The sequence below is a fragment of the Rhincodon typus genome, chromosome 7, assembly GCF_021869965.1.
Source record: "Rhincodon typus isolate 14 chromosome 7, sRhiTyp1.1, whole genome shotgun sequence".
Lineage (NCBI taxonomy): Eukaryota > Metazoa > Chordata > Chondrichthyes > Orectolobiformes > Rhincodontidae > Rhincodon > Rhincodon typus.
In genome coordinates, this window is record NC_063338.1 from 17,091,976 (window position 1) to 17,111,597 (window position 19,622).

At 40.2% G+C, this 19,622-nt stretch overlaps 1 protein-coding gene across 1 annotated transcript in view; it reads left to right on the plus strand.

Annotated features, from left to right (window-relative positions):
* Nucleotides 1-13,799, plus strand: part of ramp1 (receptor activity modifying protein 1) — a 24,794-nt gene extending 10,995 nt beyond the window's left edge. Inside the window, exons 2-3 of the mRNA XM_020510321.2 lie at nt 5,860-5,998; nt 10,518-13,799. Coding sequence (XP_020365910.1) covers nt 5,860-5,998; nt 10,518-10,773 — 395 coding nt within the window. The 3' untranslated portion in view covers nt 10,774-13,799. The remainder of the gene's footprint in view (nt 1-5,859; nt 5,999-10,517) is intronic.
* The last annotated feature ends 5,823 nt before the right edge of the window (nt 13,800-19,622 follow it).

The following is a 19,622-nucleotide window of genomic DNA, read 5'->3' on the forward strand; positions in this document are numbered from 1 at the left end:
CTAGACCCTTCATCTGATGAAGGATCTAGGCCCGAAACGTCAGCCTTTCTGCTCCTATGATGCTGCTTGGCCTGCTGTGTTCATCCAGCTCTGCACCTTGTTGTCTCGGATTCTCCAGCATCTGCAGTTCCTACTATCTCTGATTCAATTATTCTAGGTGGATTGACACCTAGATTAGTCTGTTTCTAGACTTATGAGGACCGAAACATCACTCAATTCACTCGTAGAAATGAAGTGGAAAACATAATAGCATATAATTTTAGGTGAATTAGTGCGAATCAACTGCAAGGAAACAATATAATTTCTAACTCCTATATTGAACTTCAGGCCACAAGACAGGGATACATGTGCGAAACTAGGTGGAAAAAAATAGAATTCAGTGAGATCAGAAGATTTCTGGAACAAATTAGCCAGAGAGGAAAATTAGCCAACAGCTACAGGAATTGGCTGTGAAAACTCCAAAGATGGAACTAAGTATATGAAATAAATATATTCCTAGAAAGACCAAGAATAAATTAAGAAATTTAAAATCAAACAAACTGAGAGAAAGGACAGGCTAACTAAAGAAAAGGATGATTAGGTAAAGTTTAGTGGGAAGGGCTGAAAAGGGAATATGGAAAAAACCCAGAGTAGATCACATTAAAGAAAATTATAAGACTTCTTTTTAAGTACATATCTGCTGGCTTTTTTCACATTTCCTATTAATCCTTCTAATTGCAATTATAGACCAGTGAAACATACATTAGTAATAGGGAAATTATTGGAGAAGATTCTTAGGGACAGGGTTTACTTGCATTTGGAAAATAGTGGACTTATTAAGGATAGACAGCGTGGCTTGGTCCAGAGCAGGTCTTGTGGTTAAGTTTTTAAGGGGAAGTGACGAAGATGATTGGTTAAGTATAGGGCAGTGGATGTTGTCATCATGGACTTTACTAAAACATTTGACAAGGTCCCTCATAGTAAGTTAGTCCAGAGGATTGACACATGGCATCAACAGTTAGTTGGTAAGCTGGAGACAAAATTGGACACACACACAAGATGTGTGTGGTGGGATGTTTCTCTGACTAGAGGTCTGTGACCAGTGGTATTCCACAAGGATCGGTGCTGGGACCGCAGACGACACAAAAATTTGTTGAGTTGTGGACAGTGCGGAAGGTTGTTAAAGGATACAGCAGGATGTAGATCAGATGGAAAGTTGGGTGGAGGAATGGCAGATGGAGTTTAATCTGGACAAGTGTGAGGTGATGCATTTTGGGAGGTCAAATGCAACAGGAAATTATACAGTAAATGGCAGAATCCTTAGGAGCATTGATATACAGAGAAATCTTGGGGTGCAAGTCCATAGCTCCTTAAAAGTGGCAACACAAGTGGATAAGATAGTAAATAAGAAATCTGGTATGCTTGGCTTCTTCAATCAGGGTAGCGAATATATAAGTTGGTAAGTCTTGTTGAAGCTGTATAAGACTTTAGTTAGGCCCCATTTTGAGTACTGTATGCTGTTGTGGTCACCAAACTATAGGAAGGATATGGAGGCTTTGGAGAGGGTACCAAAGAGATGCTGCCTGGATTGCAGTGTATCAGCTATAAGTAATGGTTGGACAAACTTGGACTGGCGAAAGCTGAGGGGCGACGTGACAGAAGTGTATAAAATTATGAGAGGCATGGATAGGGTGGATAGTCAAAGTCTCTTTCCCAAAGTGGAAATGTCAAATACCAGGTGTATAGGTTTAAGCTGAGAGGGGAAACATTTAAAGGAGGTTTGCGCGGAAAGTTTTCTTTTAAACACAGAGTCTGGTAGATGCCTGGAACACACTGGCAGGGAATGTGGTAGAAGCAGGTATGTTAGCAAAGTTTAATACGATTTAGACAAATGGTTGGCCCAGACATGGTGGGCCGAATGGCTTGTTCTGTTCTATGTTCTCATTCCTTTTCCTGTGAAACTTTTTACACTCATCATTGTAATCTCGAGTAATGGCAGTACTAACTTTATCATGCATCTCTGAATATTAGTTTAGTTTACAACTGTATTTTTCCGCAGGATGTTTTAACTTTGGATCAAGCCATTGGGTGGAAGCCTTGTGGTGTAGTGGGCAGGTCACTACCTTTGAGCCAGAACTTTTGGGTTTGAGTCCCATTCTGGGACTCGATGGCGAAAGATGGTATGTTCAAAGTGCAGCCAAACAGGTTGATCATCAACCTGCAAATCCTTTCACACATCTATAGCAGGCGAGGGACTCATGGTCAGTCATCCTTGATGAGGAGTGGCATCCCAAAGCTACAGCCTCGAGTGTCAGGTTGATAACCCAAAATAACTATGGAAACAGACGTAAGCACGTACTTCATCCGCTTCATGTGTCTCTAGATGCAGCAAGCCACCCAAGTCTATAGACAAAAGAAGGGCACTAGCATTTATAGCTTTGCAAATAGGAGCAGCGAGTACAGCAGTGAGAAACTAATGATATTTAAACAAAGGATTGGTCAGATCACAATGAGAGTAAGTTGTGCAGATTTGGGAATCACAATACAGAAAGAACAATGAAACCTCACAGACACTGTCCAGAGCAGATTCACTGGCGTGATATAGTTAGGAGCGAAATTTTGAAAAATGGGTATCTGTGGATTTTTAAATCAACCTGTTCAGACAGGATATGGAGCATGTGGGACTTGGGTTCAAGTCTTTTGGCTCAGAGGTAGGGACACTACTGCTATGCTACAAGAGCCCTATGTAGAATTCTTTACCACAGAGGGCTGTCATTAAGTATATTCAGATCTACGAGAGCCTGATTTCTGATCAGTTAGGGGGATAAAGGGTTCTGGGGATAAAGCAGGAAAGTTGACTTGAGGATTATCAGTCACCCATGATCTCATTAAATGATGGATCAGACTCAATGGGGCTTAATGGCCTACTTCTGCTTCTACATCTTAAGATCATTTGGGATTATTTACACTGGAGCCAAGAGGCTAGGAAGAGATTTAATGGGGGCTATGAAAACTATGAATGTTTTTAGTATAAACTATTTCTTGTGGTTGGGAAGTTGGCAACGAAGGTGTCATTAATTTGATATTGACACTGTGAGTAAGTACAGAGAAACTTTTTTAATGATTGGAATGCATTGCCAAAGGAATGGTTGAAGCATAAATTATCGTATCTTCCATGGGAAAGAGTTAAAGAAGACAATGATTCAGTGGGTTGGAATGTCAGGAGGGTCATGGGATTTGATGTTGTATATAGCTTAAATAATGGCCTAGCACGTACAAATTGGACTGAATACACTCCACGATCTCAACATCCCCAGCCCTGTAATCCTCCAATTTGGGTCTCCATTATACCCCGATTTTAATTGTTTCACCATTGACAGCAATGTCTTCATTTTGTTTCACTGAAATTTCTGTATTAAATCTCTTCACCTCTACATTTCTCTCCTTTTAAGACCTGCCTTTTCAACAGAGCTTATGACCACCTGTCCTGATACCTCTTTGTAGCCGGGTGTTAAATTTTGCTTGATAAGACTCTGTGAAGAACTTAGACGTGTTTTATCACGAAACCATAGATAAACATGAGTTGTTGATTTGTAGAAATGTTGCTTGCCATTTAATATTGGCTGCTGGCAAATGTATATATTTGCTTCATTATCTGGTTGACTTTACACCAATGAAGTAAATATTTACCAGCATTTCGAAGAGATAGTCATGAAGAATACTTTATAAATGTAAATCCTTCTTCCTTTACTTTCTCTATTTTGCATTTAACATCTTTCTTTTTTATAACCGTGTTCTCTTTGTTTATTAGTGGCCCCTCTTCATTTCAGTTTTACTTGCTTCCAAACATCTTCACTTATCCATGATATCCTGATGTTAATAATCATTACTTTTTTTTAGAAAATTGAAATTCTGTACTGTGCAATCTCTACAATTCTACACCAATTTCTCTTGATCTCATTCTCAGCTTGGTCATTCATCTTTCTAAAATCAATCCTAACCCAATAAGCCTTTCTAGTTTTCCTACTAGATTTATCAATCCTAGCTGGGTCTTAAATCTTAAGATATTGTGGTTATCTTAACTTCAATCCCAGAGGTACTTACTCTCAAATTCCTCACCTACCTGATCTATGTCATTGCTCGTAACCAGGTTAAATAACACCCCACTCTTGAAGACTTTGGAACATAATGCACTTGGAAGGAATCCTGTAATGTTTAGGAATTCCATTCGTCTTTCTCCATGTTCTCCCTCCGGTCTCAATTGATAAGGAAAATCTTTTCAGCACATTTTGTTTAGTAATTTTTATTCAACTCTCTCTTTTCTTTTCCATTCCTTTTTCTCATTTGGAAGCCTCCTCATGGAATTTTATTGTTGTGGTCACTCTCAGCTCACACTTCAATTTTATGTATTTTATTTTGCCAATTTGATTTTATTTCTCTACATCAAATACATGTTTTTCTGAATGCATATCATCCTAATATAAACCTCTCCATCATTGAATGGTTCTGGTTGATCTTAGTTTCCCAGCTTCTTGTCTTGTACTGATCAGGACAAAGGCAACAGCATCAAATTCTAAATAATCATATGTTACGATTACTTGAAATTTGGTGTTCTTGCATTTGTCCTGATGAGTGCAAGATAAAAAGCTTCAACAGTATGAGTCACTTCTCAGCAAGATTCAAGTTCCGTGCTACCAAGCAACTGTTTCCTAGCTCCGTTATTCATAATTGAAATATTTAATTTTAACCTTTTTGACAGTACATTGGAAATCTCCATGTTCGGATATAGCACATTTTTATGGAATAAATTGTACTTGTCCCTGAACAGATCCCTCCAAATTGGAATCTTTCTTTCTGGCCCCACTCCTTTAGCCAGATGTTGAGTTCCGTACTCAACATGCCATTTGCATGACATGGCCAAGAAAGTAATCTTGAGACTGTTATCTCAAGGAAAGAAACATGTTAATTTGATGTATATCCGTGCAGCTCTACCTCTAAACTGATTTTTTTAAATCTTCTAGATTAATTTTGTGGAGTGTCAGTACTGGACACTTGATTTAGACCATCATTCTGACCTTCAAAAGGATGTATCGACACGCCATCTCTTGTTGGTGCTTCCGAGGGCTTGGGGGAAGGTCCAGCAAATAAAAAGGACAATGAGGGATGGTTTTTAACCTAAATGTGGACATCTAGTGAACAAAAAAAATTATAATATCCACAAAGAAACTAAAAACTAGAAATCCATTTGTGAATTGTTCTAACATTTCATTATTGCCTTTTCCCACTTCTTTGTCAGTCACCTACTAGTCCTTCTGTGTGTTCCCTATCTTTCATTCGTGTGTGACTACCCTCTCAAACTCTCACTGCAGAAGCTGCTATCCCTCCCTGGTCAAAGTGACTCCTTCTACTTCTCAATTTCTGAGAAAATCAGCTAGAGTAATGTAATGTAGTTGGGAGGGTTTTTTCGAGTACGATGCTCTGAACTCCTAAGCCTTGAAGGAATGATTTATTGCTGTCCCTTCCTGTGTTGCTGTCGGAGCCTTTATATTCACCCAAGAGGACTGAGTGTTTGACACTGCATTCAAAAGATTGCACTTTTCATCTTGGAGCTCTCCTACAGTACTGCACCAAAATGTCAGTCTAGATTATGTGGTTAAGTAAAGCTACAAAAAATTGAGAGAAACATTGTTACTGATAACTGATGAGTATTTTCTTAATTTTCTATCTTAGTTCAGATTTACAGGATCTCCTGTGTTTTATTTTTGTACTACACAGTCAAGTCACCAGAGAGAGATTTCAACTGACAACCTTTTGGCTCAGTAATGAGAGCGGAGAGCTTACAAAAGTTTCTACTAAAATTGTTACAATGTCTCTTTGCAGCACATCACCTTATTCTACTCACTGCCTGCAACGAAGCCTATTACTCCTATATTATCCAACATATTTGCTTGGAGGCCTTCAGATTTCAAATGACTGATATTGGACAGACGCTCTGGTGTGACTGGGAAGCTACATTAAGGTACTTTGGGAATTCTTCATGAAAGTTGGTGCTGTGATAAAAAAAATAGAATTAAACCCTTTTTCACTTACACTGTCTTCATTATGTGGTGTTTATCAAATCTTCCCAGGCTTGCTGTTTGAGCAGTGAAGCTGAAGGGATCTGCACTGTCTTTTTGTATATTGACCTGTACAGGATAAGTAGCCTTCAACTTTCATTCTTGGTCTGTGCTGAGTTAATCAGTGCAACATTATACATGCCTCAGATCCCTACAGTAGGAAAGGAAAAGAAAAATTAGGTTTCTGATTGCATGATTGTTCATGTTAGAAAGCATGTGTAACACATCTGTGCGCTTGTGCATGCATGTCTATATGTGCTTTTTGATTATTCCCTCAAGGTATGTATTTTTCACTGGCAAAACCAGTTTTTATCTGTCCACTCCTAATTGTCTTTGAACTGAGTGGCTTGCAACGTCACCTCAGGGGATAATAAATGTCAATCACTTTGCTGCAGGCCGGAGTTACGTGTAGGTCAGACAGAGTATGATGGCAGATACCCTGCCCAAAAACCACGAGGTTCCTATGACAATCAATCACGGTTTCATGGTCACCATTGCTGAAACCAGCTTTATTTTTGCATATGTGTTTTTAAAACTGATTCATGAGAGGTAGGCATCGCTGGCTGGGCCAGTATTTACTGCCTATCCCTAACTGCCCTTGAGAAGGTGGAGGTGAGCCACCTTCTTGAACTGCTGCAGTCCTTGGGACGAACATAGAATAGAAACCCTACGGCATGGAAACAGGCCATTCGGCCCAAAATGTCCACACTGACTCTCTGAAGAGCATCCCACCCAAACTCACCACCCCCCGATCCTATCCCTGTAACCCTGCATTTTCCATGGCTAATCCAGCCAACCTACACATCCCTGAACAATATGGGCAGTTTATCATGGCAAATCCACCTAACCTGCACATTTTGGACTGCTGGAGGTAAGTGGAGAACCCGGAGAAAACCCACGCAGACACAGGGAAAACATACACTGGTAGTGCTTTTAAAGAGGAATATCCTGGATACAGATCCAGTAACAGTAAAGGAACAGCAATGTATTCCCAAGTCAGGATGATGTGTGGCTTGGAGGGAAACTTGCAGGTTCTGGGTTCCCATACATCCAATGACCTTTACAATGGTAGAGGTCATGGGTTTGGAAGGTGCTATCGAAGGAGCCTTGGTGAGTTGGCACAGTGCAGGCAGACATACAAATGAGGAACAAGGGTAGGCCACTCTGCCCCTTGAGCCTGTTCTGCCATTCAATAAGATCATGGCTGATCTGATTTTAACCTCAACTCTACATTCCTACATACCCACAATAATCTTTCATTCTCTTGGTATCTTCAGTTGATAAACACTGTTTCTAACTTTTATTTCACCTATTTTTGTAATCAACTTGTTCAGAGATGTTATTACGCACCTTTTGGAGCAGGTGGGATTTGAACCTGGGCCTCCCGATTCAGGGGTAGGGACTCTACTGCTGCATCACATCTATTGTGCATCAAGTTCAAGGGCCGCAAATGTTGAATATTTGCACAGCAGGCGCCATTCAAATGGGCTGCTTTGTCTTAGATGGAGTCAAGTGACTCAAGTGCTTGCGGAGCTGCCTCCATCTAGCAAAGTGCGGAATATTCTATTGCACTCTCGACTTGCGACTTCTAGATGGTGACAGGCTTTGAGGTTACAGGAGACGAGTTAATTGTCACAGAATTTCTGTCTTTGACCCGCTTTTGTAGCTGTAGTATTTACACGGCTGGTCCAGTTCAGCTTCTGATCAATGGTACCCTCAGCATGTTGATAATGGGGGTGTATTCAGTGATGGTAATAGCATTGAATGCTGAGGGGAGATGGTCATTCCCATCACACAAGGGCCAGGCAATGTTTGTTGCCATTTATCAACTCAATGTTGTCCAGGTCTTATTGCACATGAACTACTTCAGTGTCTGAGGAGTTGTGAATGCACAGCATTCAGCACCCATTTTCAATAAACATCTCCACTTCTGACCTTAAGATGGAGGGAAGGTTACTGATGAAGCAGCCGTCGATGGTTAGACCTAGGACACTACCTCCTACAGAGACATCCTGGGACAGAAATAATTGACCTCCAACAACCACAACCATATTCCTTTGGGCTAGATGTTGTATCAACACTGCCTTTATGTCAAGGACAGACATGCTCACCTGAGTGCGCATGCATCGGTTTGTACACATGCATTGAGTGCATGTGCATGTTTATATACCTCAATGTGTCTATTTGCATGCATGCATGTAGTGTACCTGTATGCATATATGTGCATGTAACCCTAACCATTACTCTGGGCAACGTCAGTAAACTGAAGATAAATCGAGACATTGCTGCTGTGTAATTTGGTGATTGTGTATTTGACCCACCGAAGGGAATAAATTTTGAGACCTGGAATGAGCAGAACACATACTAAAGCGATTTCGTTCTATAATACTACGCTGTTTCCTTCTGACTGGGAGAGTCGAACTCAAGGACAGTCTTTGGCTAGTGGGCCAACTATTTTTGAACTGTAATGAGGAGATGATGAAAGGATTGAGAATTTCTAATACGTTTCCTGCAGATGGCCTTAGTTGCATAACTGTTAAGCACATTAAGACTATGATCTCTTGAGCTTCAAGACAGCAAAAGCATAGGGGGATGGAGTTATGTAAAAGACCAGCCATAATCTGTAGTGAGTATTGCCTCCAGGTTCACAGGTTCATATAGTATCTGAGACATACCAAGGATCCTGTTGTGAACACAACAGGAAGCTGTGAGGATGAATGGATACACTGATCAACTCAATTAGAAGAGGGAAAATAAGACTCCGGTTGATCACTCGTTGGCACAGGGTTCTCATTTACTGTTCTTGTTTGTATTTGTCAACAGTGAGAGGTGGAGTTAAAAGAAGGGTCTCAGGTTCCTGGGACCACTTGGGTGGCAAAGGTTTTCAGAGAAAGCGCTGGTGAAAGAATAACAGGCAGCTGATGGAGTAGAAATGAGGCTACTGTAGTGAGGAGGAACTTCAGCAGTGGCATCCTCCTGGTTTGGAGAAAGCCAGAAGAACACAGGAAGTGGGTGGGGGGGGGGCGACAAGATGCTGCCCACAAGTTGGCTACCTTTATATAACAGAGTGCCAATGATGTAGGAGGCTTTGGCTTTCTGGGAAATTGGATATTTATGCTCTGAATCACAAAAACCTCTGGTTAATGCTGTGAGTGGCATCATAAAGTGTTGGCACCACCATTTCTGTTGCCTGAACAACACCTGAGACCTATTGTCAGAAAACCAAGCCATAGCTGCTGCTTCTCCCCGTTTCAAAAGGCCCTCAGTTTCCAGGTTCTACTTTTGGCCTGCTCCCAGCATCACTGGCAGGATGCCAAAATTGTACATGGATGAATTGTGTGTTTTACAGTTCAAATTAAGCCTTACAAGCTGGGGCTGGCATCAAGCTCCTAATTTAAAATCCAGACACTTTTTTATATTTACTATATCCTATTCAATATTATTATATTTTCCCCTCTGTAAGGATCCTTCCAGCTTTCAGATATCTGGCAGAAGTGTTGAGCAGATCCTATCATTCTTATTAAGAACTCCCCTTTTCAATGTTCATCTCTCGTGATTCAATCAAACATTTGTAGTAAGACTTTTTTTTGGTTGAAAAGTGTCCTGCACATTAGAGGTACAAAGATTATTGAAAAACACTATAAATACACAGGCCTGTGAATTCTTGAAAGAGACACATTCAAGTTTTCATACTCGGAACCACAAGTGAATTAGATCAGAAAAATACTGAAGTAAGTTTTCTCTTTTAGAGAATTGTGGAATTGTTTAAAATGCTGGTTAGGCCACAACTGGAACTACTGCATGCACATTATTGTATGGATATGATTGCACCAAAGAGGGTGCACCTATAGAGGAGGTTTACCATGCTGCTGCCTGGGCTGGAAGGTGTGAGCCATGAGGGAAAATGGAAAGGCTGGGGTTGTTTTCCTTGGAGCAGTGGAAGATTGAGAGGGCATCTGATAAGTGTATAAGGGGTCATGTGGGGCATAGGGGTGAATAGGAAGTAACTCTTGCCATTAGTAGAGGGATTAATACCAGCGGGCTTGGATTTAAGAGGAGAATTGAGGAGAACCTTTTGTCACCCAAAGGATGGTGGGAGTCTGGAACTTACCACCTGAAAAGTTGGTTGATTCAAAACTTCTTAAAATTTAAGCAGCATTTAAAAATTCACTTTAGTTCCTGTAGCCCTAAGGGCTATGATCCAAGAGTTGGGGAAAAAATGAATTAATGCAGTCAGATTTCTTTTAAGACAGCATGAACATGATGTGCTGGAAACATGAATTATTCTTTTCTTGATAAATTCTATTTCCTTTCATAGCAAGTCAGTAATTAAATAAGCTTTATCTTCATCTGCATCTAATCATTTTCAGCACGGACCATTGCACCTAACTTTGCCAATGAATGCTGTCTCTTTCTTTGCAGTTTCTATTGGGATCTTACCAACTGCACATTCCTGATTGCCAACAAGATGGACTGTTTTTGGCCAAATCAAGTGGTGGATCAATTCTTTGTCACCATCCACAAGGAATACTTTGCAAACTGTTCAATTTCTGGGAGAGGCCTAGGGGATCCCCCAAACAACATTGTAGGGCCTTTCATTATGATTCCAGTGATGGTCACATTGCTTATGACAGCCCTTGTGGTCTGGAGAAGCAAACGAAATGAAGGCATTGTCTAAAGGTTTTACAACCTCTTCTAGCAGTAGAGGACATCACAGGTTTTAACCTTGATCTAGTAAAGCAATGATACTGTTTCAGCCAACTTTATATTGGAGAACATCAACAACAGATTGAACTTCAGAATCTAAAGTTGAACCCAAACTCACTGTTGAATGATCCTCTGGTACCTAAACAGCAAGTGGAAAACACAAGACATTCGAGGTACCACTGCTCCTAATCAGGGATATAGGTCAAGTTTAACAAATTGTTTCAAAATATTCTGTATTATCTTTCAAACTTTAATACTTGGTTAAAGTTTAAATCACCTGGAACCAGCCATTAAACATTTGTGGCTTTAGTGATGAGTTTGACAAATTTTAGACTGTTAAATCAAAACATGCTAAGCACTGAATTCTCAGTGTGCTGAAATTCATGTTTTTTTTCCTCTCTAAGTAACACATTTGTGCAAGTTATTGATGTACTCTTGCAAGCTTTTGGTGTCTATGCTGGAAGACATGAATTTTCTTTTCTGATGGAGAACAAATTGACCACAAATAGTTTCTGAAACGTAAAATAACACAAATATATTCAACCCACTAATGCTCATAGAGCAAGAGAGTGAAGGGAAAAGAAGTTGCCAGAAAAATTATAGCTAAAGAACCAGTAAAATGTAACTTTTAATTCGATCCAATATGCTAATTTTGTTATGTGATTTTTTTTATTATTGTGGGTGTTGGCAGTGCCCCTATAAACCTAATCTATCGAGTAGTCTCACTGCTTTCTGAACACAAAACATTGCATTGGTACTCAAATCTTGGATTCATAACAGAAAAAAGGTTGGTAGGTGAAATTCTGGGTTGGCACATGGGCCATTCAAAGCAGGAACTGATACGTTTTGGTGGAAACACATTCAAAACAGATTTCAAAAGGAAATTGAACAAATAGTTAGAAGGGGAAAATTTTGCAGGACTATAGTGAAAAAAATATTTCTAATTGAACAGTTCTTGTACATCTTCTCTATAACCGTGTCCAGTTAGATCTGTGCTAACATTGGCCCTCAACCAGGGTGACGACAGGGGAAGACTATAATTGCTTCAAATGTTTTTCAGCAGGAATGGAAAATAATTATCACTTTTTGCTGCTGTTGACTATTGGTGACTCTATTGTCCCTGCTAGAAAACTCAAGTTTGGATGTTCATAGAGGCTAGAATTGGAATAGGCCTTTGTCTGCCATCAAATAGCCTCCAGTCCTCATTGTGTGGATCAGCCAAAAAGAATGCAGTTGCTTTCCCAAAAGATTAAACATCCTCAAGAGAAGAGGGAAAAGTGAGAGAAAACTTTAAAAGAAGTGCTTTTGTGAAGATTGGTTCATTGAGGAAAATGTTCACCTATAACACTTGCTAGGTAAATGTAAAGTCACCATAGTCCCAGGTGACCATTGTCTCATTAGAGAGGGCATCTAGTGGTGGTTTAACCTGAGGGCCACTACACCTTAGGCAAGGGGAGAGGTTGAAAAGGAAAGTCCTTAGTGTAACACTTACTATATTAAGCCAACAGAATGCAACGGAGCCCCAGAAATGCTCATCAGCAAATAGAAACAGAAAATGTTAGACCGTTCAACAGCCAGGCGATAACAAGACACAGAAATAACATTTCACCTCAATGATGTTTCATGAGAAGTGGGAAAGGTGAAAGACGTAACAGGATTTAAGCAAAACCAGGAAAAACAATGGGGGCTATGGGAGTCAAAAGGGAAGGTCTATGATCAGGTAAAAAGCAGGAGAGATTAATTGACAAATGGGGTGATGGAGCAAGGCAAAATGGAGTGGTAAAGGGGGATAAAAAAAATTATGTAGCCAGATTGGAGTGATTGTTTACTGTAGGATGAATGCAAGACAGTAGAGGAGTAGGGAAAACCTTATAGAATAGGACAACGTTGTCTGGGAATGTGGTAGTGGATAAACACTACAGGCCTACGCCAACATCTGGTTGTTTACAAATAGAAAATGCCCACCCCAAGCAATAGCCTGCATCTGTGCCCAGTTGCTCTACTGCAGTCATCCTGCAGTTGCACACTCTAAGAAATTGGTAGCAGTGACAAAGATCTGAAGCTGTGAGTGTAGAGAGGTCAAAGTGGGAGTGGAAAGGAGAATTGAAGCAGGTTAGGTCATGCTTAGTACAGGTGTTCAACAGTGGGAATCACCTCATCTACATTTGGTCTCTCCAATGTAGAGGTGACTGCATTGAGTAACAAAAACAATTTACTAAGTTTGAAGTACAGGTAAATCTCTCTTTTACCTGGAAGAAGTGCTTGATACAATGGGAAGGAAGAAGGTAACAGGGAAGTTCTTTAGCTCCTAAATTTGCATGGGAAAGTGCTGTAGGAATGACCCATCATGCTGGGAGTGGGGTAATGGAAGATTGGACCAGGGTATTGTTTGGGAGTGGTAATAATGACAGAGGGTGCAATATCACATGTCATTGTCCAGGCCCTTCAGCATGGCCAAACATGTTGTTGTCACCGGTCCTGGACGGACCAGTAACTTGACACAGTATTGTGCATGACATAGTTGTGACTGGGTATCAACCCATCTGATGTATCCTTTATGTGGAAGTCCATATACACCATATCATCACTCTCATCAACAGTCTGTTACCTCATCAAATACTCAAAACAAGTTAAACATAGTTTGCCTTTAAAATGTCTGTGGCAGCTTTCCTTAATTAGGGAACACTTCCATAAATGACTGTTAATATTGTTTTGAAATGGTTTCCCCACTGAGGTTAAACTGACTGGTCTGCAGTTGCTAGGCTCAAACAAGGGTGTAGCATTTGATGTTTTCCAGTCATCTGGCACCAGCCTTGTATCTAAAGAGGATTCGAAGATTAGGGCCAGTGCCTCTGTAATTTCCACCTTACAGCATTTGGTTTCTTCAAGTCTCTGAACATTTTTATGAAATTTAAGTACAGCCAGTTTTTTGAATATTTTCTCATTAATACATATTCTTTCCAGTGTCTCACTTATCTCCTTTTTCACTATAATTTTGACAGCATCTTCATCTTTGGCAAAGACAGATGCACAGTATTTATCTGGTACCTTAGCCATAGAATCTGCCTTCAGGATAAAACTTGTACCAGTATTGGTGGAGAGGAGGAACAGAGTGAGTGAGGTTGGAGATGAGTGTTGGCATCTGCATGCTGTGGCTGAAGCCTTTTAGCTACAGTGTTTGTTCCCGGGTTCTGTACCGTTGTGTACCAGGAGGCACGGAGCAGCAGCTGTCTCTGTTACCAGAAATTTTTCTAATTTGTCCATCTCCCCTTATTACACTTTTACTACTTAAATACTTATAGAAAACTTTTGAATTCCCTTTTTATTTTGATTGCTAGACTTTTCTAATACTCTGTCTTTGCTTCTATCACAGATGAGTAACTTGGCATGCAGTACTGTGTTTGGGAATACAGACTTTACGTATCCTGGACTCAGATTTGAACATACATTATCACATCATGAACCAGTAACTGGACATCTGGTATAAAAAAAATGAAAAAACAGGAGCAGCAAAAGGTCATCCTGCCCTTTTGAGTCTGCCCCACCATTCCATAAAATCATGGCTGATTTCCATTCTCAACTCTATTTCCCATGCATATCTGGATCTATTGATTCCACAAGAATTGATAGCCTATTTATCTCAGCTTTGAATATACTAAATGACTAGAAGGGCTCTGGTGGCACAATGGTACTGTCCCTATCTCTGAACCAGGAGGTCTGGGTTCAAATCTCACCCACTTCAAAATTGTGTAATAATATCTCTGAACAGATTGATCAGAGAATATGGATACTCGACATTCACTGTGCTAGACAATTCTAATGATTCGCAACTCTTTTACTCAGCTCAGTTTTAAATGATCAACCCCTTATCCTGAGACCATGTCCCTAAGCTCTAGATTCTCCAGTCAACAACCTGTGTTTACTGTCAAGACCCCTCAGAATCTTATGTATTCTGATCAGATTACCTCATTATTTTAAACTCCAGGTAAAAATCATTCCATTCAATTTCTCCTCATAGGACAACACTCTAAAGCTTGGGAATCAACCTAATAAACCTTCAATGCACCACCTTTGTGTATGGCCTTTGTGATACAAGATGAAAACTGTGCTCTGTACTCCAGATCTGGTCTCAGCCAAGCCCTGTATAATTGTGGCAAGACTCCTTACTCTCATACTCCAATGTTCTTGCAATAATGACCAACATGTAAGTTGCTTTCTTAATTGTTTGCAATTCTTGCATGCTAACTTCAATGCTCCTTATACGAGAATAGCCAAATTACTTTGTATACCAAAATTTAAAAGTTTACTATTTTAAAAAATTGATTTTCTATTCTTCTTATCAAGGTGAATAATCTCAAATTTCCCCATATTATACTCCATTCTACCCACAGGTTTAACATCTATATTCCTTTGCAGCCTTCCTCACTTATCATCACATGAATTTGCACATGTACAAAAATCAAAGTACATTACCCTTGATCCTCTCATCTAAGTCATTATCATTCATGAAGTCCTCACTTAAGGTTGTGGTTGTATGCCTGAATAGTTACTCTAAGTGAAGAGATTTTAAAGTCAGACTAAGGTTCATGCAGATACTTCTTGCCCAGAGAAAAACAATGTACACATTTTAATTCTGTACATGCATGTGCAGCATTGTGTATTCTTAGCTGAAATAACTTGTAAAATAAGGCCATAAATATTAAATAATTACTGTCTTCATTGTTTCAACATGGTAATTTCTGGTAACAGAGACAGCTGCTGCTCCGCGGCTCCTGGTACACAACGGTACAGAACCCGGGGACAAATACCGTAGCTAAAAGGCTTCAGCCACAGCATGCAGATGCCAACACTCACCTCCAACCTCACTCACTCTGTTCCTCCTCTCCACCAATACTGGTACAAGTTTTATCCTTTTCTGTTCTCAATCCCATTGTTGAGGCCAGAATTTCCTCCTCCAAGACCAGAGCAAATGGACTACACCACGAATGACCCAGGTACTCCGGCATGGTGCCATCCCCACGTCCACTGCCAGAACCGAAGGGCCGCGTCTGAGATGTAGGAAGTACACTAATCCATGATAACAACGTGCAATATCAACCCACAACTCTTAACACTAATGTACAACCTGGATGTTGACAATGCACATAAATCTTGCTAAATTAAAAATGGTGACAAAATGAAAAAAACCCAAAGAATTAAAAATGCTAAAACAAAATGACAATAAGATGGGCAACTTAAAAGTGAGTGCTTACCGTAGATTGTCTTAAGAGCAATGTATAACTAGAATTTTAAATTATAATTTGTATTTTGTGTGTTAAATAGTGGAAGATATGGAGAGTCTTTTTAAAGAGTTTCAATTGAGTGTTTTGGGCTGCCATGTTGATAAGTCTGGAGATCGGTTTTGTCTAAATGTATTTTAATGAGGTTTTGCAACCTATAGTCGAGGAGCGGGTAGGATTGAGGGTGCGTTTTAACAGTTCACTGCATTAATTAAGAGATAAAACGCAATTAAAACAATTATGCCATTGTCTAGCAACAGGGGTCCAGACAACAAGAAACAAGGCAATCTAGAAAGTCAGTCAGACTGTGTGTGGTGTATGGCAAAGTGAAGGACAGCTGGACACTTGGTTTAATGAACTCATTTGTTTCTTCTGAAATTAAAGTAATAGTGAATTTACTTTGCAATTTGGTTCAAATGTCCAGGATGAGACAAACATATAAAGGAAAAAGAGCATCTTGTGACTAAACAGAAATTCGTCACAAGAAAACCAGTTGCAGCTCCACCAGCTTGTGCCAGAGCAAGGAGCCTTAATGTGGAGATTGTGGTGACTCTTCACTGAAGTCTGGGTGCTTACGAGGATATTGCTGGGATAATAGGGGTAATGGGAGCTTGAATCTTTCACTGGATGTCTGTAATGAAATCTTTCCAATGTTTAGTCAAGTGTAATGTGTTTTCTTGTTTAATAAACATATTCTGTGTTAAAAAGTATACTGGCAGCCTCCTGTGGTCTCTAGAGTTTTAAAATTAAATCAAAGTTAGGATCTAATAACCCAGGTTTCTCCTTAATACTGAGCAAGTCAGATTCTAACATAAACTGGGATCGTAACATTCGTAAACAAAACATTGTGGCACCAGCACCAAAATTTGTGGCAGCTACTAGCCTGCCAACTTGAAAATGCCAGAAATCACTACTCTCAGCTATCTGTTAAACAATATTATCTGTTGCTCAGATATCAGTCATGATTTTTAAATATCTTATAAACATGTTAAAAGTGAATTCCAACAATGACTGATGTTAGGTTAACAGCCTGTAGATTCCAGTTTTTCTCTCCCTCCTTTCTTGAATAATGGTGTTATGCTTGCTGGGACTGGTCAAGACTATAGGGAACCTTGGATGATAATGACAAACACATTCAATATCCCTATGGACACCTCTTTTAGAACCTTTGTAAATAAGCAATCAAAACCTGGGGTATTATGGGCCATTAAATCTCAGTTTATTCAGTGCATTTTCTCTACTAATATGAGATTAAGTTTTTCACACTTATTAATCCCTTGTTTTCCCATTAGTATTGCTTTTATGTTGTCTATGAAGAAAGAAAATATCTGCTTAACATTCCTGCCGTTTCTTTATTCACCATAATTTCTCCTGCCTCAACCTCCAAGGGAACAATGTCTAATTTTATTGCTTTTTCACTTGAAACATGACATCCTTTAGGAGCAGGGCTACCCCAGTCCTTCTCCATTCTGTCTGTATGGTGGACTTCATTGGAACAAATGTGAAGCAGTTGGAGAAAATGGGACAAGGGTATGGAGTTCTTGCATGCAGCAGCTTGTGTGGAAGCTTAGTCAGTCAATGTAACTGTGGGAGCTGGTGGGTGTGTAATGGACATTGGTGGACAGCTCATCCCCAGAAACGGAAACAGAAAGTGAAGGAAGGCTAGAATCAGAGATGGACAAGGTGAAGGTGAGAAGATGGAAATTGGAAGCAGCTTCCCATTTCAAATAAGAGAATGGAACAGTACCAATATGTCATTAATGTACTGGATAAAAAGATTTGAGAGAGGGGTAGGACTGGAACAAGGAACATTTCACGTTCTCCACAAAGAGACAGGCATAATTAGGACCTAATGTGGGCAACTATAGCCACACCGTTGACTTGGAGAACATGGGAGGAGTTAAAGGAGAAACTGAAGAGGAGGTGGCAAGGACCTGAAAACCAGAAGTTGTGGAACCAATCTAAAGCATCGTAAGAATCATGAACAAAAGTGGGAAGAGACTAAATGAAGTGCATAAGAACTGAGTCAACATAGGAAGAAATAATTTCAGTGGGGTAGGAACAGGCTGAAACAACGGATCTGCCAAAGTAGTCCTGTTTGTGGATTTTGGGAAAAAAATAAGTTTTAAAAAAAAAATTCAGCAGGATTGAGGAATTATGAAATGAGATGATTTGGAGGAGAGATCTGCAGAGGACAGGAGGTTAGTGACAGTCCTGGGACTAACAGCTAGATGTCCAATTGTGCGGTCATGGTCCAGGAAGAAACAGAAGGAAGGGTCTGATTGTTTGTGCTCAGCTTCTGCAAGACCAAGACCAAGACCAAGACCAAGCACCATCCTTGTCAGCAGGTTGGAAACAAAGTCAGGTCAGACCTAACAGAATGGAGACCTGGAGGTTCAGAGGAAGACAAGTTAAAGTGTGAAGTGAGCAGAAAAATTAAGATGGCTGATATCATATTGACAGTTCTTGATTATCAAACATAGCTAGGAGACCTGAAGGATATCCAGGTACAGGGTGGGTTTTGGACATGGATCCAGGGTCCATGTAGCAGGCAGAGATTTCTGCTGATACAAGTGGGCACAGAGGCGAAGGAGATGCAAGAACAGTTCAATATCATGCAGTGCCTGAAATTAATTGAAGAGGGATTTAAAGGAATAAAACCTAGTCCTTTGGTGAGCACAGACAGCATCCAGTATTATTTCTCTGTTCATTCTTGGGATATGAACACAGAAGAAAATATTGCACCTTTTGTGGTTGCCCATGGAAACGATCTGGTGAGGATACGACAGTGAGTAGTCTAGAGAATTCCAGGACTAACACAGTGATGATGAGGATTGTGTCTAGACCAGGACTGTGTATGACCTAGACGGGAACTTGGAGGTGATTGTGTTCCCATATGTTTACTACCCTTCTTCTACATAATAAAGACCTGCGGTTTTAGAAGGCCTTGTTGAAGAAGCCTTGCTGAGTTTGTGCAGTGAATGTTTAAGGTGGTGAATGAGCAAAAAGACATTATTTTTTCTGAATATAAGCTTTTTGACACTACACTGCAAGCAAAGGACCGAGCTAGAAATTGTCTACATGGTAGATGTCAGTGCTGTAGCTGCACTGGAACAACTTGGCTAGAAGCATGACTAGTTTTGAAAGTGTGATGTCGAAGGAACTCATAACTTTTGCTATGTCTGCTGCACTCATCGGATTCTTGATAGCACCTGAAATAATTCATATAGGTTGAAGACTGCCACCTGTGATAGTAGGGGTATCAAGGAGGAAACCAAGAAGAATCAACTGTAGTATTTCACACCTCTAGCTGAAGACGGCTGTTAATATTACAGAGATAGTAGGAACTGCTGATGCTAGAGAATCTTAAATAACAAGGTGTAGAGCTGGATGAACACAGCAGGCCAAGCAGCATTAGAGGAGCAGGAAAGCTGACGTTTCGGGTCTGGACCCTTCTTCAGAAATGGGGGAGGGGAAGGGGATTCTGAAATAAATAGAGAGAGAGAGAGGGGGAGGTGGATGGAAGATGGATAAAAGGAGC